Here is a 22,079-nt window from a genome sequence, read left to right as displayed (position 1 = left end):
CCCTCCCACTGAAAATACTAAACCACAACGCTTCTCTGGCCTGGCCTCCTCCTAGAGCACCATCCTGATTTACGCTACTCACTACCAAATGCACGTCTGCGTCCACAGCTCACTGCTGTCTGGTACCTCATAGCATCTCCTCACTTCTCAAAGCGCACCCACTTCTTCCCAGAACGCTGGACCTATTTATTGCCACGTCTTATGACCCCTCCTTGTGACTCCAACCCCTTGACCCTGCCATGGCTCTTCCAATGCTGATGTTCTACGACTTTGAGTATGATTTAACCTCTCTCTACAAAGCAGTGACAGATCATTCACGTCTTGATCACTGTTACATTTCCAGCGTGCGTTAATAACTTAGGTACTCAACAAATGTGTTGAGTGAACAAAGGATTGCTAGAACTTGACGTAAGATTGAATTAGGTATAGGAATCGTAGAAAACAAATCCCTCTCTCTCAATTTTTAGAAGATTATTTTCTGGAAATAATTGTACTGGTACTGGGCTGAACTTCTGCCGCAGCTGAAATCACGTCCTGCAACTGCTACGGAGAATTATCAGTTACATACATGACGTGCAGGGTTCTCAACTGTACCAAGCACTTCCTGAGCAGCACCAGTGGGCAAATGCGCGCGGATCCTAGCAGCCGCAGCTCGGCGTTGCACAGAATGTGGTCCTGGAGTCTGCCGCCCGAGACCATTACTGCTCGGACCTGGACAGGCGCTCACCTGTCCCGACCAGGCAACTAACTAGCAGCATCATCTGAGTTTAAATGGTTAACTTCCAACTCTGTCATTCCTTTCCTTCTCCAGTACCTTCTAGTCCTGTCCCCAATTTTTAACTTTTCATCTGCTTATAGCTATTACTCCATTTTCACCTACATTTCAATCCCAGCCCAGAAAACAGAGGAGTGAATAACGGGATGAATGTTCTCAATTAGAGCCAATACTCTGAAAGTTTTCAAATTTTCCATACAGGACCAAAGTAGATACCAAGCAGGATGTTATCAATGCTCCTCTTTTTAGTGAATAAAACTGGTTTAAATGACAAGAACTGTGAAGACACAAACACCACATTTGCTTTAAAGTCTTTATTATCCTGAATACAAAAGACAGAAGTCCTTTAGGATAGAACAGAGTTCTTTATGTGGAAACATTATTTTTTTTTTACAAGTGAAAAAATAAATACCTCTTGGAATAAAGGCTTATATGCTAATATGTGCCATAAAAAAGTAGAGTTTTAATATTTGACAAAATGTCTGTGCAAAGAAACAAATGCATAAACACATTACTGCTACATTAAGGCAATATGAAAAGTATACTCGGAAATCTCAGTAAAGTGACAGTGTAGGTTTCTAGCTTTCACTTAGCTAGTATTGCACCCAATAAGGTCATCTAGGTGTCCCGACGTCCTAGAAAACCCACAAGCTGACCAGCGTCCAAAATGCCCAAGTGGGAGTGGAAAACAAGATTAAGAATATAGAAACAAAAGAAACTCGAAACCCCTCAAAGACCTAGGGAGGAGACAACCGAGAGTTAATACTTAAGCATTTACTACAAAAAAAAAAAAAAAGCATACAATAATCTAAGATACCTACAATAAGGCTATAAAAAGGCTTGATGGCTCGAGCAAAAGCAACCCCAGTGGCTGAAGCTGGAGTGGAATTTTTGGGAAAAGCGGAGAGCCCTCCGGTTTGTACACCGTGAAGCTTCATCTCCGCGAGCAACGCTCTGCTTCCCCAGGAACGTGCAGTCCCTTTTCAACTTAAATAAAATATCCCACCAACTCAAAGAGCCCAAGGAGTGCGGACTATTCCACAGAAATCTTATAACCAGACTGGTAGCATTTTATAATCGAAAGACTTGGGGGAGGGAAGGGGGCGGGGAGGGGGGAAAGGAAGCCGTGCGTACTGAGTTCTCTGTTTCACAAGCCAGGCTGGTTTACATCTGACAGCCTGGTTGTCAACTTTTTAAAAGTCACAGAATTGATCTCTACATCTGTTCGCCTTCCAATCATTCTTGAGCAAGTAATAAAAACAGAAATAACATTAAAATGACCGTTTCTTTAAGAAAAATTTCCTATTAAAATGTTCAGAGCTCCATGACCGTACAAAAAGAACCAAGTAAATTCTTAAAATGAATTCTTACAAAATTTGCTGCCAAGTAGGAAACTTACACCTCGGGATACATCAGGAGATCCTTTCCTAAAAGGTACCCACGTTTTGGCTCTGCAGCCGCTTAACTGACACCACAGATTTCACATATTCCTTTAACTTGATCATAAGAAGAGTAAATCCAACGACCGTGTCCGTGGCCCAGAACTCTTCCCGGCCCCCACCACTGCAGGTGCAGACTCTACGTGTGGTATGTTTTGGTGGGGAGGAGTATTCTTTTTATTCTTCCTTTTCTTTTTTTTAAATGTTGCATGGCAGATGGGTGTCGGAGTATTTATGTTCTCCACGATCTATCATTTGTACGGTCTAGTAGTAGCGCAGTCCGTGGAAACGTGGCACGTCCCGTTAGTTGCACCGCACGTCAGATCACGGTCAGGTTGAGCAGACTGGTGTGGGTCGGCAGATAGACGTGCTGCACATGCTCCACCCTCGACCTGCAGACCGGACACGACTGGAAAAGAGAAGCCCACGGTACTGGTTAGGACACCCGCGGGGCTGTGTCTTCAGTACTCGTGTGCGGCACCTACTCTATTCCGTTCGCTACCTAAGTTGTGGCCACGACTATTTCTAGCTCTCAAGTGGTAGAGATCGTTGCTCCCTCTTTTTTTTTTGTCAAGATTTTATTTATTTGACAGAGAGAGAGTGAGAGTGAGAGCATGCACGAGCAGGGGGAGGGGCAGAGGGAGAAACAGGCTCCCCACTAAGCAGGGAGCCCGATATGGGGCTTGATCCCAGGACCCTGGGACCATGACCTAAGCTGAAGACAGACGCTCAACCCACTGAGCCACCCAGGCGCCCCGGTATCTTTGCTTTCTAATGGGTCTGACAGTGTATACCTTACAAGGGATTCAAAATATTATGAAAAAGTATAAACTGCATGCAATTACTTAGGTTTTTAGTCCCACTCTAACCCAGGCACAATGAGTAAAGTGATTAGCAAAGAATTCCTGCTGTGTAGCGAGGCTTGGTCCTTGCGTGGGCAGAGTGCGATCCCTCTGGCAGTGATGGAGGAGACCTGAGACCCTTCCAGAGTCTGGGTGTCCCTGGCTCGGTGGGCTGACCCAGGCCAGTGCTGCTGGGTTGATGCCACGTGGCCAGTGAACTCGGCTCTGCTCCGAATCCCAGGTCATAGCTCCACATCCCTGGCTGGCTTCTCAGCAAGCTCGGGCCCCTCCCTCAGCCACAGGGAAGCTTTAGGCATGGGGGTCCGACCATGAAAAAGGCAAATCCCTGACCTACCGCTCCTGGAGAAATAACTCCTTGTTATTAACTCATTATCTACTCTTAGGAAGGACAAAGGCATCCTGCCGGCTCAGTATATAACCCTAAAACTAGTTCTGAAATTAGCAGCTTTTGAAGGACTAGGTATTATTTAGGGCTAATTCTGAAATAAAACCACAGTGACATTTAGCAAACAGTTCTTAGAAATGACAACAAATTGAAAAAATTATTGTAAGGGAAAATGTAAGGTGCAAGAAAGGAAAACGTACATGCGTTGCTTTTTTTTTTGTATTAATATTAAAATGAGTTTGACTTGCTAACTAAGAGCCAATCCAAGATGCCCTTTGAGGCATAGGCAGCAATAAAAGGAAATTAATCGCAAATCATCACAGTCAACGATCCCCCCACAGAACTGAAAGTGAGCTCTAACTACCGCTTCTTAGTATTCTTTTCAAATATTTTAAGTAAATAATAAAGACCATCCTCCTAAGTGTCAGGAAGCAGGAAGCGATGGTTCTAGCCTCCGGCTCACCTGCTTACTAGATGTGTTACCTTGGGAATCTGAGCCTCCTTTCCAGAACCTGAAAAAAGTCTACGACTTAGAGCAATTACGTTGTTGAAAATAGCGTGCTAATCCAGAATGTTTCCCAAGAGCAGTAGCTGTGAAGTCCCCAGATAGGAAGCCCCTTCCCAGGTGTCCAGGTGTAGCTGGGCGCACAGCAGGTGCTCATCGACCGTGAACGGTGGGATGAGTGAGCCTGCCGCCGAGCACCCCTCACCTGCAGCTGGGTGGCACAGCTCTCACAGCACACAGTGTGGCCGCAAGGGCAGAAGGCCGAGTTGATCTCCTCCTCACAGCACACCATGCACAGCATGGCCTCCTTCAGCTTGCGCAGCTTCTCCTGGAGCGCCCTGGTCTGCTGGCAGCTGAGGCCCTCACAGCTGGCGCAGTTCATGCTGCTCTCCGAGGACTTCAGCGGGGAGTTTGGAGGGCTGTGCTCGCTTCTCGTGACGAGGTCCACAACACCAGCATTGTACAGAGCCCTCCTGGCGTGGTCGTAGACCTCCTTGGACGTTCTTTTAATATCGAAGACGTACTTCTTGCCAAGGTTAATATTTTCATTCAGAAACAGAGAGGCCAAGTGGCCCTTCAGGTCTCGGCTGTACTGCATCATGACGGCACTGGTCACCGTGTCACACCTGCAGGGACAGATGGAACGTCTGCTTCAGTACCGACAAGCCCGCGCATTCCCGAGACTCAGACCCTCAAACGCTACCGTGCCTAAGAATGTTCGTGTCAGCAGACATTTGTATTCTTGCTTGCATGCCCCGAAGTAAATCCTTCCAGTGTTATGTGTGTGGAACATTTCAAGATTCTACCTCTGTGTTTCTCAAGTGTCCCCGGAGGACCTGGGATAAAGCAGCCATCAACAGAGAGGACCGTGAGCGCCTGCTTCCACCTCCGGGGATAGGAGGTCCGGCCAAAAACAGCTCGTGGCAGGAAAAAGGGACACGTTCTTCTTTCCTGGCTTTATGCTAAAAATTCCCACAAATTTTCCATTCTGCTCCAAAATTTGTGTGTCTATCTTAGCAGAGAAAAGGTTAAGATCGCAATTAAATTTCTCAGCTTTAATTTCTCACATATTTGGGTCAAACCACAAGCCTGCTTTAAAGCACCTTCCGAAATGAGGGTATCGCTACTGTCGTTAGAAAACCCTAACTGTGCACTGAGCAGTCGGGGTAGCTGCTCTCCGACAGAGATGACTTAGGGCCCAACGAGTCAGAGTTCCTGGGGAGAGGAGGCGTTGTGAGGGAATAAGGTAAGAGAAGCTGGGTGGGGGGAGGGGGTGTCTGTGCGGCTCGTCCCCACGCGCGGGCTGTGGGAAGAACGAGTCCACGTCGATAAGGACTCCCAACGCTACAGTAGAGCAGGACAAACAAAATGTTCGAAAGCAGCAGATTTCTTAAATTCTGCACAAGATTCACGGACACAACGATACCAGAAACCACAGGGACCTTGTTGTCACCTGAAAACCCAGAGCTGCGGACAGACGCTAAGGTTGTGGCGTACGGAGCGCTACGTACCTGTAGAAAGCGTGGGTCTCCGTTATTGCTCGGTAGAGCCCGCTGGCTGCCCTGGTGCTGATCATCTTGAACAAGAGCACGACGCTGTTCCCAGACTCCTTGGTGACGGTCAAGTACACGTTCTTTCCCGACTGGGTGGCCATCTGCACCACAGGGTAAGCGATCCTGAAACCCGGGAAGAGAAAAGTGAGCCTGCCCTGGAGGAGTGATCTGTCACTGTGTGTGCACCTCTGCAGGATTCCCCTGTGCTCGGGACCCAGCAGTACGACCAGATGCTTGGTCTGGGACTGCACGTAAGCACCCGGCTCCCTGGTCAGAAAGTAGTTGTGGAGAGAAGTGCTGGAGTGAGCTGTGTGTGTGTGTGTGTGTGTGTGTGTGTGGAGGTGGAAAGGAGACTTTTACAGCAGTGAACTTATCTGAAAAATATTAACTCTGCCACATCAGTACACTTGAGTTCGTAGCTTAAAAATAATTAAGGGGCGTCTGGGTGGCTCAGTCGGTTAAGCATCTGCCTTCAGCTCAGGTCATGATCCCAGGGTCCTGGGATCGAGCCCCGAGTTGGGCTCCCTGCTCAGTGGGGAGTCTGCTTCTCCCTCTGCCTCTGCCCCTCCCCGAGCTCATGGGCATGCGTGCGCGCTCTCTCTCTCTCAAATAAATAAAATCTTAAAAAAATAAATGAATAAAATAAAAAATAATTAAACGGTTATCAAGGCCTGAATAAAATTAATATCCATGCCCAAAATGAAACATCTGATTCCTAAAAGGTAAGTGTCTAGGAAATCCCTTTCTGGTTTTATCTATTTTCATATGCAGAGCTATAAAGGGATACACACGCTTTGGGCTAAATAAAAATTTAAGATGTAGGTTACCTATTAATTGGGCAGAAGTCGTCTTTGCAAATTGAGATTCCTTCAGGTCCAACCCCAATGAGGAGTTTCTGCCCCTCGCTGTCCCTCACGGAATGCCACTCTATGCCGTAGTTTTCCATTGCCGACACAGTCTGCAACACCTGGTATTCGGCCGAGGCCTGGCTGGTCCCCTCCAACTCTTTATGCTTTGCAACAATGCTGTTGGCCACCAGAAGGGCAGAGAGGCATGGAGAGATTAACTGATGTGGTCTTTAGAGAGAAATCGGTATCATTTTCACTAGTGAATCATGCAGATGCTGCCATTTATGTATCTCAAAAACTTAAAGCAATATAGCATTGATATTTCATTTATTTAGCAAATTGACTGTAAAATACTTCTAAGACACCATTTCGATCTCAAGTATTAAATATTCAGTAGAAAAAGCAAGTGGGGATGCTGGATAGGGGTGAATTGGAAGAATTACGGAAAATCTCTAAAATATACATAAGAAATTTTGTATGTAGGGACTTCTCACGCAGGTATCTATACTTACTTTCTAAGTTTCATTATGATATAGCATTATAAGGGATTGATTAGATCACCTGCAACTGAAAAATGCAGGATTTATTTTACTGTTGTTGCAGACAGCCTCTAATACAGTCCTTCAAGATCCCCACCTCCTGATAGTCACACCCTTGTACAATTCCCTTCACCTGAGCGTTGAGTCCCTGCTGTGTTAATGACTGGCGGGATTCATAACTCGCTTCTAATGCACAGAATAAAGCAGAAGTGATGGGACGTCACTCACTTCTGAGATTACGTTCTAAAAGGACGTGACTTCTGTCTTGGGTGTTCCCTCTTGCTCTAACTGACGGCTTGTCCTGGGGGCAGCCAGCTACCATATTATGAAACAGCCCCCTGGAGAGGCCTGTGTGGTGAGAGAACAAGGCCCTGCCAACATGCCACGTGAGTCAACCTGGAAGGGGATCCCTCCTTCGACTGAGCCTTCAGATGACACTGAACTCCACCAACAGCTTGCCTCATGAAAGATCTTGGAGAACCCAGCCAAGCAACAGCCAGATTCCCGACCCCCAGCAAGGAGAGATGCTGTTTGTTGCTGTAAGCCACTAAGTTTGGTGGTAACTCATTCTCCAGGAATAGGTAACTAAGATACCTACGTTAGGTCTCTTGGTTTAATCCTTGCTGGGATGAAGAAAATACCAACATGTATGATAGACTTTTGAAGAGATCTGCATCCTTCAGAGGTCAGAGATTTAAAAAAATTCCTGTTCCACAGCATTTTATATAAGGGCATTCATTTAGGTGGATTGTTTTGTGTCTGTAAATTTCTCGAAGAAAAGGCTAAGAATCTTTCGAGAACAACTGGCTAAATTGGGCAATGGTCTAGTCTTAGCCTCACCAATTACCTGTATATATACCAGAGATTCATTTTCCTAGGGAAATACCTATAAATTCGCTAGCTCGATGAATACGAACAGTTGCCTCCATGCAGCCTCACCTGTTCAAGGTGGCGCTGGAGAGCTCCTTTGCACACAGCTCCTCGTAGTTGTACTTGGCCGTGTTCTGATTGTAGTCTCCAAACTTGGTCTGGGCCAGGAGGGCACTGAGTTCCACTGCCTGCTCTGGGGAGCACTGGAGGTGGCCTGCCAGGAGGGTCTCTTTGATATGCAAGAAGAAGATATGCCTGCAAAGCATTGCGAGAAGGTTATCCTGGGGGACTAGCTTGATATCAAGCTCAACCTGCTTAGCAATTTCACAATCCCTTTTAGGTAAGGAAAATACAATAATTTAAAAAGCCACCCCCGGGGCACCTGCGTGGCTCAGTCGTTAAGTGTCTGCCTTTGGCTCAGGTCATGATCCCAGGGTCCTGGGATCGAGCCCCACATCGGGCTCCCTGCTCCACGGGAAGCCTGCTTCTCCCTCTCCCACTCCCCCTGCTTGTGTTCCTGCTCTCGCTGTCTCTCTCTCTGTCAAACAGATAAATAAAATCTTTAAAAAATAAATAAATAAATAAAAATAGAAAAAATAAAATAAAAAGTCACGCCCAAAATGCTCGCCACTAAAGACACTTCCTTTTTTTTTTTTTTTTAAATCCTGAGTATTAAGGCAAAATAAGTCTAAGGACTTAAGTTTCTCTGGAATAAAAAGTATAACCCAGAGAAAACTAATCTAATTAAGACAAGTTCAGTAACATTCAAGTTATCAAATATAAAATAACTCCACACAAGTTTCTGCATTAAATTTTTAAAAATTTTTTAAAAGAAATTATCTTGAGAAAAACTTGATCTTGATGTGGACTTCATATCTTAGATCCTCACCTTTATTCAAATGACCCCCAAATCTCTAGTTTTTGCCCCAACTTCTCTAAAAGTATCACATTCAAATGTCCAAGTGCCTATAGACGCCTCCACTTTGATGTTCAGTATCCTAATTTCACTTTGTTCAAAACCAAACTCACTGCTTTCCTTCCCAAACCCACTTTTTCTGCCAGTGGGAACCTGAGACTTGTTTGTTATCTTATCCATAGACCCACTTTTGACTTTTTGTTTTATTTCCACCTACTTTCTATCTCTGCAAACTCTTTAAAGTCAGTTACAGTCTTCCTATTATTACCTCCTATGTCCTACTTGCAGCTCTCAACTGTCTGAGAATTTACAATCTCCCCCAAGCCAATCTCTCTAGACTCTGCTAATCCACCTTCCAAGCTACTTGCTTCTGGGATAAGCTTGCCATTTCTCCACTCAAAATCCTTCAAGGGCCCCTGACTGTTTGCCAAGGAAGCATGCTGTTGGCATGAACCCAGGGTTCTGTGGGTCTGGCCCCCCAACGTCCAGCCACATGTCCCATCATTCCCTCCAGCCACTATGTCACCGGGAAAGGGACAATTCCTCTTCCTGGGAAGACCAAACATATTCATGTCCCTGTGTCTCTGTCTTGGCTGCTCCCTCTGTCCTGAGAGGCATTCTTTCTGCCCCCTCACTTAGATACCCTTTCATCCATACCCTATGCAAACTGTTTATTTCTCTATTATAGTATTCGACATAGTCTAACTTTTACAGTTAGCTGCATGTTAGCCTACTTCTCAAGTGTCTCTAGCACCAGCGAGCTCTGTGAATGGATGTAAAACCACACGTCGTCTGCGGACCCCAAATCCCATTCCATTTGTGCCTGTCTTAATTGCATACACTACTACATTCTACGTTTACATAAGGTATGTCAGACTTAGACACTCCCAGGAAATGCCACACACTGTTGCCCGCTAATCCAGAGTGCCCAAGATTCTCAAGAGTATCTAAAACTGCCACAGACAGACTGGCCTAGGTTATAAAATTGGTCTCTGGCAAACGTACGGGTATAAGCTTCCTTTGATGACTTGTTATAGCCTCTCAAACTTGCTTAAATGTCACAATATTCCTTCCACTAACAAATGAATTACGACCAGCAGTAAAGTTCTGACACAGCTCTGAATAGAGCTCATAAGCTCAGCTTCCCACTTGAGCTGGATACCCTTATTCCAGTCCTTAACAGTGCTTTTATTTATATACTAGTCCTATGTCTGATGTCCCAGGTAGAGGGGATCCATGAGCAATATAAGAAAAGCAGAAGGAAGCAGGGCTAGAAATACAAGGGGGAGGGGCTCTATGGACAGTCTCAAAATGTCAGGCAGACAAGAGCCATTAATCTTCCTTTAAGAGATGTTTAAATTCAACGTTTTGTGTGTTCTAGAATGATAAAGAAATACTTAAAATTATCAGACTCTGCCAAATACTGCAGCTTTTTCTTTATTCAAAGCCCCAATGAAGAAATCACAGTAAGAATGCCATAAGAGCATGGAAAGAAGATAAGCATGGTTTTTATTAACCCAAACATCTGCTAGTCTTTAAAGTATTTTTGACACACTGCTAAACTGAGAAGGGGGTCCCTACTGGGGCAGAAATAACCACAGAAATAGCTTGTTTTAAAATAGCTATCTGAGCAGTGAGGACTAGCATTCCCATACAATCTTGGTGTTACAACACTAATTCAGCTGTCACAAGGCTTTTTCGATGGCCATTCAGTAAATTTCATCTTGGTGAACGTATCGCTGTCTCTGTATTCATGAAAGGGGAAACAAAACTCTGAATACATGCTGATGTTAGAGAAGAAACTACGTGCTGAATGAGTTTAAGGGTATCACCACAAACTAAGTCTTCTCAACTTAATCACTGCTCAGGTGGGAGTATCTTTTAACTTCTTTCCCTAGTATCAACCTAGAGCCTAGTTCTGTTTCATGAAAGAGTTACGTTTAGCCTGCAAGAGTCTCACCATCGATCCAATTTCTCTTTCCAAACCATCCACGCCTGCTCCTAGAGAGGGAGCTGCCAAAATCAAAGGCAAAGGAGCAGTAAGAGAATGTAACAGGTGGTCAGCAGTCTGAGACCTAATGCTGACCTCTTCTCAGCCTGTGGGTCAGAATTTCACAAAGAGGGCAGGAGGACAACTGGCCTTTTCTACATACCGCCCCCCTCCCCCGACCCATTCTAGGCTGGATGGCAATGCATACCCCGTAAGTAGAAGAATCCTCCTCTTTCCCCCTTACATGAACTTTCGGAGAGGGCCCTTCCTGTATTTTGCAGTTTCATGGCTACCAAGTAACTTTTTCATTTCAAGTCCACAAATATTTGTCATTCGTTGCCTCTGTGCCAAGCCCCACCCTGGAGTCACAGGGTGACCTGATCGGATCCTTTTTAGCTGGAACTGACCGGCCTTTGGCATAAAGGAACATATCCTATCGTGGTAACTCCAGCCTCAAACTGATTTTTGGGTGACACGTGGATGCTCTTCAGGAGAACAAGACAATGAAGCAGTGACCGCAAGGGTCACCAGCTGTGGTGAGCCATGGGCATACTATCTCATGCCCTCTTCCCAACAGGGACGACGGCAGAGCTTGGAGACACATTCCAACAAGGAATCCAGTGATGGCTCAAGTGTTCGAGGGGTGATTTTGAAGCAAGTATTTTGTTCCTATTATTTTTCTCTTGAACCATCTGCTCTGTAACTGTCTAGGTCATGGACCGCCCCCCCCCCCAATCCCTTTTTGTAAAATGGGTGAAAGGTTACCGATCATATCAAAATAAGCAGATGTGGTCAAAGAAGTCATACCTGCAATTAAATTTTTTTTTAAAGACTTTATTTGCCCCAGTGAAATTTTTTTTTTTAACTAAAGATCAAAAGTGGTTGACTTCTCTAATTGGCTTTAGGCTACATGCTAGAATCACAAACAGAAAGAAAGCCTTTGGGGGCACCTGGGTGGCTCAGTCTTTAAGCATCTGCCTTCCGCTCAGGTCATGATCCCAGGGTCCTGGGATCGTGCCCCGCATCGGGTTCCCTGCTCAGCGGGAAGCCTGCTTCTCCCTCTCCCACTCCCTCTGCTTGTATTCCCTCTCTCACTGTCTTTCTCTGTCAAATAAATAAATAAAACTTTTAAAAATAAATAAATAAATAATTTAAAAAGAAAGAAAGCCTTTGGGAAAAAAAACTTCGTCTTAAGCAAATATCTGTGAATATGTCCTGCAGACAAAAGCTCAAACTGCATTTTCTAAACATTCTTCCAGCTGTGTGGTTCTTCAAGTTTTACTCAGTTACTAAGAAAACGGATTCTGTCAATATGTGGATCACTCTGGAGGCCCAGAGTGAAACATTCTGGTTCACAAAGTAAGGTCTTTGCATCATGGGTACAAATGAATTCACACTTGCTGTAGCATTATGGAAGATTTAAAAAAAATGGAGTAAATAATATGTTAAAAAAAAAGAAGATAGTAGGAAGGGAAAAATGAGGGGGCCGAAATCGGAGGGGGAGACGAACCAGGAGAGACTATGGACTCTGGGAAACAAACTGAGGGTTCTTAGAGGGGAGGGGGGTGGGGGGATGGGTTAGCCTGGTGATGGGTATTAAAGAGGGCACATACTGCATGGAGCACTGGTTGCTACACACAAACAATGAATCATGGAACACTACATCAAAAACTAATGATGTAATGTATGGTGATTAACATAACAATAAAATAAAATTTTTAAAAAATGGAGTAAATATTAAGGATATGCCATATTCTCATTAAAAAAAGTCACATATCCTTAATACATTTTTTTTTTTTTTTAAAGATTTTATTTATTTATTTGACAGAGAGAGAGATAGCGAGAGCAGGAACACAAGCAGGGGGAGTGGGAGAGGGAGAAGCAGGCTTCCTGCCGAGCAGGGAGCCCGATGTGGGACTCGATCCCAGGACCCCGGGATCATGACCTGAGCCGAAGGCAGACGCTTAACGACTGAGCCACTCAGGCAACCCCCTTAATACATTTTTGTTTTGGAGTACTTCAAATTTCTCCTACTTTAAAAATTAATTCCTTTCCATAGCTTTAAGGAATAAAGTTAGGTCATTTATCTTTTAAGAACTGTAAGCAGAGAACTGTCCTCTGAACACTGGCTTGTCTCATAAAGAAATCATCTAATAATCAAAGCAGAACTTTCTGCAAACCGACAGGGGTTGCTGACCTGACCATCATAGGCGGTTGCGCTCACTCACTGCCCTGTGGTATCCTCCCGGTGACATCATTTTGAAGAACTTTCTGTGACACAAATGCAAACCAACTATATCCACATTTGCTATTAGACTCCACATTGAAGTAACAAACCTAAAATATCTTTAAAATGGCTAAGAAGCGATTTTTAAAAACTCTCCAGGGCCAACAATTGAACAGTGTTTCTCCCCCAGACCTGACTGAGCCTGGCCAGTGACGGTGGTGTGTCCCTCACCCAGTTAGAGGCCCTTCTGAGATCACCCGCGTGCCTGCCTCAGTCCAATAAGTCAGTTCACCACATCGGTTTATTTTAAACCTAACTCCAACTGCCAAGCTGTATTTAAAAACTATCAAATTAAAAAAAAAAAAAACTACTACACATTTTTGTTTTGTTTTGTATCTTAAGTTCCACTGAAACAAAGATCAGTTCATGATGGCTCCTAGGCCTAAATGTATAAGCTAAAACCGTAACAACTTTTAGACTGACACGTAAGAGAGTATCTCCATCACTTGGGGGCTAGGCAAAAGTTTCTCAGGACACAGCAAAAATCATAAAAGAGAAAAATGGATAAATCAGACTTTACCAAAATTAAAAATTTCTACTCATCAAAAAGCATTAAAACAGGCAAGGGGCGCCTGGGTGGCTCAGTCGGTTAAACGTCCGCTTTCGGCTCAGGTCATGATCCCAGGGTCCTGGGATTGAGCCCCATGTCATGCTCCCTGCTTAGCAAGGAGTCTCCTTCTCTGCTTCTCCCTCTCCCTCTGCCTCTCCACCACCCCCCGTGCTCGCTCGCTCTCAAATATATAAATAAAAAGTCTTAAAAAAAAATAGAAAATGGGCAAGCCACAATAGAAAAAATATTTACAAAACACATCTCTGACAAAGACCTGGTATAGATAAAGAATCTGCATAGCTCAAAAACAAAGGCAACAACTCAGTAAAAATGGGTAAATGATTAGAATAGATACTTCACAAAATATGGAGGAAAGGCCAATAAGCACATGAAAAAAGTGGTTAACATTATTAATCAAGAGAGATGGATCAATGAAACCTACAACACCCCCACTGGAAGGTTGGCAGGGGTGTGGGGGACTCAGAAACTCTCAATGGGAGGACGGAGTGGTACACCTTGGGGAAAGGCCTGGCAGCTACTTAAAAAACGAAATGATCACCTCCTCTGTGACCCAGCTAGTCCATTCTTAGGTATTTCCTCAAGAGAAAGGAAAATATATGTCTTCAAAAAAGATTGTACTTGACCACAGCAGCTTTACTCAGAATAGGTGGAAAACAGGTGTTCATCACCAGGAGTACGGATCGATAAATAGTAGTATATTCATACGATGGAATACTACCTAGCACGAACAGTCATTGAAATATATATATATATAAAATAATATGATGAATCTCTAAAAAATTATAATGAACAAAAAGAAGCCAGACACAAAAGAGCACGCACTACATGCGTAACTAACCTATGCTGGGGGGTGGGGGTGGGGAAGGAGGGCAGGGACTGACCTCAGAAGGGCATGAGGGAACTTTCTGGAGTGGCGGTAATATTCTAAATCTCAATAAGGATTTTGTTTAAATAGACATATCCATTTGTCAAAACTCATCAAATGGTGTAATTAGGATTTATGCATTTCATTGTATGTAAATATTTTATCAAAAGGAAAAAAAGAACTGTAGATAAATACAGAGTTCTACTTAAGGATATGCATACTGAAGTCTTTAGGGGGAAGTGTACTTACCCATAACTTAGTTTGAAAAACATTAAAAACAAACATGTGATAAAGCAAGTCTTTTAAACTGATTAAACTATTAATAGTATAATTTAGATCAGGGTACCAGCTGTTCACTGTAAAAATCTTCAACTTATCTACATGTTTGAAAATTTTCATAATAAGAGGTTCAGTAAATAACACTAGTGAAAATCTATGGTCATGGTTCAGAATTCAAATGAACAGCTACCTATACCTGAAATGAACTATCAGATCTACTACACTCCATGGAAGGCTTGCAATTGAAAAACTGTCAGGGGCAAATAATGACCAAGTCAGGTCTCTATTCAGCTTAAGGAAATCCTTCTCAAAGCCCAAAATGGAAAATGGGACCCATGAACAAACTTGCTCTTCCTCAGGTTCCAAAGCAGTTAAAAGATATGGGGGGTAGGGAGGGGCTGAAAGGGAAGGGAAACCCCCCAACCTCAAAAGGATTACAAGAAGCATGAGATCTGCACTTGGAAGAAATAGGATTACTTACTCACAACACATACCTGACCTAGGCAAACAACAATCCAGGCAATCCTGCAGTTTAAACGTGTTCCCTACACGATCTCTCCCAACGGTCTGGATTGTGTTGTGATTGATTGTGAGTGCTGTTAAATCCAGGAGAGGTCTGGAAGCAGGCTACAGTGGGGCATGACTCCGAGAGTAAATGTACCTCATTTGCATGGAGTAGTGCGTCACTGGGCACCCTGAGTCTGATCCTATGTGCCATCTACATTGTCCAGTTTTAGTTCAAATGACAGATTTAAAATTAAAAGTTCATTTTGGTTACATAAAAAAATCGATTTCTTAATGTTCTTTGGAAACTTCATACAAATATACATGTATGAGAAATTCATAAAGATACTGATTGTGCCCAGATGGGAGATCTGTGGCTAAAATAAACATATGATCATGCAAACATCCTATACTTTGAGCAAAAAGAAAAATATAATAGATAAATCAGAATTCAGAAAGCTAATTAATACTTTCTGAAAACAATATAGAAGCCTGCTTTTCTTTCCTGGGGCCTATTTTGTCTTTGGTCATACCAAAAAAACAAAAAAACAAGGAATGTGTCATTCTACTCTTTGGCATAGAGTTGATAAGAAAAACACAGCAACACCTTTATATCAGATAAATATTGCTGCAACAGTGTCCTACAGAACATACCCATTCTGAATTCCACAAAGGAAAATTATGCTAAGAAACCTTTACCAACACTGACAATATGTTGAAAGATACTGAAAATGATTATAGGCCCTGGCTAGGATCCATATGATTTGGTTTGAATACGTTCAAGATTATCACCTCAACTCTGCCCATGGTTGCGTGTGGCATTTGCTTTGTGGATTTCAATGATGCCATCTTCCCTGGATTTTGACATCTAAGTGATTTTTGTTGGGAGAAGAGAAAACCTGGGTTCAATAAGTACTTAGAACCTACAAATTGGCTGAAAATTAGACTAAGAGAGCCTGTAGCTTGAAACTATCTGAACTTCATAAAAGGTCCAGGTGAGTGGTAGTTCATTTTAGATGAGAACTAACAGCCAAAATAAACAAAAGGCTTGGGGTGCGATGGAGAGAGGGAAAGAAGGAAGCAAAAGAATGCCAAGCTCTGAGCAAATTCTTAACAGAGAATAATCACTACAAAACATTTTTTAATGGTGAGATTTCTTTTAGATAGTCTCAAACTTTTCAGTTTATAGAAGCAAACTGGTAAACATTTCATTATCTGTAAGAAAATTTGTATTATCAGTTATCAGTTAACCCCATTTTTATTTACTTCTAATTTCTCAATTCATTGATTCAACATATGTTTATGCACCAGGCACTTTGGCAGACTCTGGGAATACGATGTTGATCAACCCCCTGCTTCATGGAATTTAAATTATTAGAGTAGCTGACAATAAACAAATTGTCACAGAAGTAAATGGTAGTGTTATACGCTCATTAGATGCCATAAAGGAAAGCTACATGATGTCTTGGGACAGTTCAGTCTCCTGAGCAGGCCCAGCAAAGGCTTTCCCAAGGAGCAACAACTGAGTGGAGCCTGGAGGACAGCAGGATTTAACGAGGGATGAGTCAAACTCAACACCACTTGCTCGTATCACTAAAATCTTGATGGGATTCAACGCTCAGGATTACAGCATTTCCCTGAACATTTAGTGCAGGACTCATGGAACCCTTGTACTAAGGCTGATTTCTGGGAAAGAGAATTCAGGTGTTCGTGAGTCTTAAGGAAGCAGGAGAGCCCCTAGCAAAGATCACAGAACTCTGCTAAAATGTAGCAAAGTCAGGAGAAACAGATACATTTTATGGGCAGTGGATGGTATAATCACCATCTCTGTAGATGAAGCATATAATTCTCAAATCTCTGGCTTTGAAAATGTGACACAATCTGGTCTGAATTGCTGTGGATAACTGAGAGCCTCTGAAAGGCAAGAATTTCAAAGATCACTATTATTTCAGATCTACTTCCAGAATTCATTAGTTTCACTTTTAGTTTTAATGCACAGCATGGCAAACATCTGCTGAATATACCTGTTGGCCTCTGTCTCTGAAATGTGTCAGCGGAGTCTGAACAAGACTCTGGTTACTTTCCAGACCCCCCATTCAAAGGCAAACATACTAATCTGGGTAAAGAACCAAATCAGAGACCAGATTAACTGTATCAATCTAAGCAGACACTTGGTATGGTCTTTTTTTTTTCTTTTTCTTTTCTTTCTTTTTTTTTGTCTTCAGAAAAATATATTTAGGAAAACAGTAAGGAAAATAAGATAGGAAGCAGAAGCAAAGAAAAAAAAAATTTACTGCCAGAAAGGATTTTTAGAGACAAACTCTTCCTGGGCTTTCAACTGAGATGAAGCTCAGGGTTGGCTATCTTGGAAGTCTGTCCACTCTGATAGTTGGGTGCAGAGCTGCCCCCAGAATGCAAGGCTTCTGCCCCACCCCCACCCCTCCCCAACTACTCTCCTGTTACCAACAGGCGTTCCTGTCTGCCATTCAGCAGCCGCCTCCCTAATCTGATGCAAACTAATATATTCACTGCCCCCACTTAGACCAGCTCTACTGTGAGTAGGCTACTTTAATTCTCCACAGAGGCCAATGTGGCCAGGATATTTCAGAACCATTTAATAAACTATCCAGACACTGTGAGTATACTAAATGTACCCTCCTGACTTGACTTTGAGATGGTAAAAAATCATGGCTCATAACTGGACTGGCAGAGCTGTGTTTATGGACTATGTAAACAGATCTATTTTATTTTCATGGCAGTTTATATAAATATTTTATAACGAATTATTAAACATCAAAGAGCTTACCAATCAGCTTTATCTGGCTAACATGGCATTAGAGAAAAATCAGTATTTTTGCCCTGTAGTGTCATGCACATAAAAACAACGCTAATTGTAACTATATTGGACCCAGCACAACTTCTGATCCTAATGAAAAGGTACAAATGCTAATTACAAATCACTTTAGTTATTAGAGCAGAATGCTCTATGCTTTAAAAGTGGCATTTTCTTCAAATTCTGTATTTTGGACAACCCCATAAAAAACAAGTAAAATTCACCAATATTTTAAAAGCAAGTCAAATGTTTAGATCATGCTAATTTTTTGATAAGATTTCAAAAGGAACTAAAATCAATTAAAATTACCTAGGTAACTAGGTATGTGTATTCTCTGAGTGCTAGTAGGCATGAATCTCAAGAGTTAGTCAACTGACTCAACAAAGTAGGAAATATCTAATTCACAGAATATCTCTATTTCTTGCATGAATAAAATGGACTTAATAATGGTTATTAACTCAATTGCAGAAAAGCACAGGTAAAGACCATCTAGTAGCAAACTTCAAAGTCTGTAATCATTCATAACACAATTGGATTACGCTATTATGACTGCAGCCATTGTTTAAATGAGATGTATTTGGTCCTTGAAGCTTCTGCAAATTTAAAAAATAAAGTTGTACCATCAAAACAGATTTGCATCCGGAGACCCAGAAAGGATTGCAAAATCATAAAACTACACAATGAAAATTCCAATATGTTGTAATATATATATATGTGTGTGTGTTTGTGTGTGTGTGTGTGTGTGTGTGTGTGTATCCTTTTCTCTTACTCTACTCCAAGTTATCACATTGAAGTGCAGAGTGGAAACTTTCACAAATCAGCTTTAAGTTAAAACAAAGAAATACAACCCTATTCTGATTAATATAAACAGCTAAAACATCCTTAAACGTGCAATCATGCGAATATTGTGCAAGACATTTTCAGGAACACTAAGAATGTAATATACTAGCTTGCCCAGAAACAAAATTGAACATTTCCCTCACTCTTTAAAGCTCCATAACAAGGTAAAAGAGACATTTCAAATTCAAATGAACAGTATTTCAAAATATGTTTCTATCAGTCCTTCAGCAGAGGACAAAAAAATGACATGCTAACAACTCTTAAAGGATTTTGCCCACTTACCATTACTCGAGATTGTCACACTCACATTTTTCAAGTGCATGGCAAATTTCCAAACCAAAGGATTATGAAAAATATCAGAACTTAGATCCAAAGTTTGTTGTTTTTATAAGTCGTTTTCTTTTTCTTTCTTTCTTTTTTTTTTTTTTTTAACATGTCGCTATACGATTGAGGTCTCTTACATTTCAGCAATAAATACTGAACGCCAGTTTCCTAATTTGGCTCATCCTTAAGAAGTATTACAGTCAGTCCAGTGGAGAAAACATTCTCTCTTTGAAAAAGGAAACCACATGCTCCAGCTGTCTACCACTGCTGGTGGTTTTCTAGAAGTAGAGAGATAAATTCAACAATCTAAACAATCATGTGTTACGTATCTGTAGGCTGGAGTTCAGTTACACTGGCCTTACAAAGTTCTCTAAGTGTTCAAGAAACTTAAAAACTTCTAAAATTCTGCAGGGAGTCGGACAGAGCTCTTTGCTACATACTGTAATCTGACACTAGGCTGAAGTTGACTAACTTTAAGTAACTAACCCAAGAGGAACCGTTTCCTGCTTTCTGTTAGAAGAGTCTACAATGACCTGGAGTAACACTGCTGAGGCAGAGGTTACTATCGGGCATTATACGCAGCTATCAGGAAGTCAGTTGGGGTTTTAACCATTTTTTTTTTCCCCCTGCGTCGTGGCATGGATCCCGAGTGTTTGTAAGAATTCAACCCTGCTCCCTCATTGTTTATAAACACAAGAAAAACCACAAGAGCTAGAAAATGGACCCCAGGCCAACTAGGCAGCTCCCTGTTCACCTCAACAAAAGGGCTGTGCCATGGAAAACTTCTCAGTGATGAACCAACTCGCTCTGTATCAAACACATTTGCCTGTGAACATCTCTGGGGAGGGGCAACGGCCCTTCTAAATGGAATCAGAAGTCTATTTGACATTGGTTTATTTCAGCATCATTTTACCTAGTCTGCTCCTGTAAGATGAGATGAGGCTCCACGAAGAACTTGACTCTCAGTTTAAGCCGGTAAGGGGCTAGCCCATCCATCTGCTGGGAGATCCGATTTCTCAGATTTAGCCATAAACTTTCACCTTTGCTACCCGTAAATTGCAGTCCAAAATAATCAACTTCTATAATTCCCAACCGCCGGCACACCTAGAACAAAAATGAGTGCAACATGGATGAGCAAATGGTCCCTGTAGTTGAAGCAAATCCAAGGACACCGTCTAGGTCTAAGATTCCTGCGTACTTTTCACAAAGTTCAACAAAGGTGTCACAATGCCCGCCTTAAGCTTAAGAACAAAGTTCTTACATCCTAGTGTTGCTAAACCAATGGAGAGACTTGTGCTTCCTCTAACACCTAGGACACCGCCGCCAATTGCAGTAGAGAAAAAGGAGTCCTCAAAAGCAGCCTTCCAGAAAGGCTGAGGAAGGGAATCTACAGGGTATTTTCCCTCTTATTCCAATCACTGGAATTTCCTCCACCAGCACAATGTGCACAGCTGATCTGGCAGATTATCTGGACAATTTTAACCATCTGGACTCCAAAAAAAAACAAACACACTGAGGAAACACGCCACAAGTGTCAGCTAAGCTTGTTACAAGAGGTTTTCCCAACATCTCAGGTCTAGGGGGTTTGAGGGCACAGCTTTCCATCTGAGATCAAATTTGCTGTCATACCAACATGCACTGTTTCGAACCATTCTTTTTTACTCCTGAGGAAATGCGTGCTTTAAAGACAACGGAGTGGATGACCAAAACCCATGGTTCTCCTGAGCCCTGCAAACCGGGAGGTGCAGGTGAATGGTCCATCTGAGAAGCAGCAAGAGACAAGGGCCCCGCTTGTCTGCCAAGCAACCCCAGGGACCTGCGAACGCCAGCAGCCACCTCATCTCGGGACTCAGCTGGCACTGCCAGACCCCGCGGGGACCCGACAGGCGGCATCATGCACACACCTGCGGCAGGTGTGCTGGGCCGCCTTCTTCCGGGAAAGTGCGGGGTTGGGGGGGGCAGGGTGGCAGGCCCGCCGCGCGCGTCCTCGCCCCCCCCCCCGCGCTCCCAGCCTGCGGGGACCGCGTGCCCCACGGCCGCTAGGAGGAAGGGGCGCGGGCCGGGCGCCCGGGGCGCGCTCCCCCGCTGGCCGCAGCCGCAGCGCCGCCCGTCCCCCGGCAAAAGGCGCGCCCCGGAGCCTGGCGCCGCCGCGAGGCCCCTCGGCCTCGGGGGACCGGCCGGCCCCCCTCCCCAGCCTGGCCCCTCGTCGTCACCTGGTTGAGGCAGTCCTCGCCGTTGGCTTTCGCCTCCACCTCCACCTCCATCAGCACCGCGTCCGGCCTCGTCACATAGCACAGCATGGCTGGGGCCGCCGCTGCCGCCACAGCCGCCTCCTCTTTGGTGTGCGCGGGGCTGCCGCCTCGCCACCGCTCAGACCCAGCCCCGGGCTCGGCGAAGTTGGCCCTCGGGAGGCTGCAGCGCCGCTGCCCGCCGCCCCGCGGCCCCCCGCGTCCTCCTCCCCGCCACCCCCTCGCCAGCCCGCCCGCCGGCCTCCCGGGTCTCCGCGGCGGCGCCGCACTCCAGCAGCCCGACTGCCTGCGGCGCGACGGGGGACTCCTCTGATATAGGCGCCCCGCCCCCTTCTGCTGGGGCCCCCGCCAATCACGGCGGCCCCGCCCCTCCGCCGCCGCCCGGCCAGCCAATAGCGGCGCCCGCTCGGCCGCGGCCCGGCCGCCCCAGGAGGTGGCAGCCTGCGGACGCCGAGGGCTGCGGGAGGAGGGAGGCTCCGGGCCGCGCCGGCCGCCTCTGCCCGCTGGGCGACGCTGCTCCGAGCGGGCGACCGCCGGGGGCTCCGAGGCGGGGGCGCCTCTCTGTCGGGCTGGAATTGACAGGGAGTCAACGCCTCCGAGCAGCCTGCCGTTCTCCAGAAGCCTTGGATCGCTCCGAGAACGCT

The 22,079-nt window shown here is 44.3% G+C and overlaps 1 protein-coding gene across 1 annotated transcript; it reads right to left on the bottom strand.

Moving 5' to 3' along the window:
- Positions 1–1,074: 1,074 nt before the first annotated feature.
- Positions 1,075–21,643, bottom strand: MYLIP (myosin regulatory light chain interacting protein). The gene is made up of 7 exons (XM_032424885.1): positions 21,400–21,643; positions 20,100–20,290; positions 7,847–8,032; positions 6,348–6,545; positions 5,479–5,643; positions 4,173–4,593; positions 1,075–2,623 (listed from the first exon to the last, which is right to left on the bottom strand). Exons 1-7 carry the CDS (start codon positions 21,484–21,486, stop codon positions 2,534–2,536), a joined length of 1,338 nt encoding a protein of 445 aa, XP_032280776.1. The 5' UTR covers positions 21,487–21,643; the 3' UTR covers positions 1,075–2,533.
- Positions 21,644–22,079: the final 436 nt, after the last annotated feature.

The sequence above is a fragment of the Phoca vitulina genome, unplaced genomic scaffold (genome assembly GCF_004348235.1).
Source record: "Phoca vitulina isolate PV1807 unplaced genomic scaffold, GSC_HSeal_1.0 scaffold31, whole genome shotgun sequence".
NCBI classification, from domain to species: Eukaryota; Metazoa; Chordata; class Mammalia; order Carnivora; family Phocidae; genus Phoca; species Phoca vitulina.
This window is presented reverse-complemented; position numbering and strand designations above follow the sequence as displayed.

Bases quoted from the DNA above. Each gene is read 5' to 3' on its own strand.
- MYLIP (XM_032424885.1), bottom strand. From the start codon at position 21,486: ATGCTGTGCTATGTGACGAGGCCGGACGCGGTGCTGATGGAGGTGGAG. The intron at 8,033-20,099 runs GTAAAATGATGC...AATGCTTTGCAG, and splicing joins ATCTTACAGGAGCAGACTAG to GCATATCTTCTTCTTGCATA. The intron at 5,644-6,347 runs GTAACCTACATC...CCCGGGTTTCAG, and splicing joins GACTTCTGCCCAATTAATAG to GATCGCTTACCCTGTGGTGC.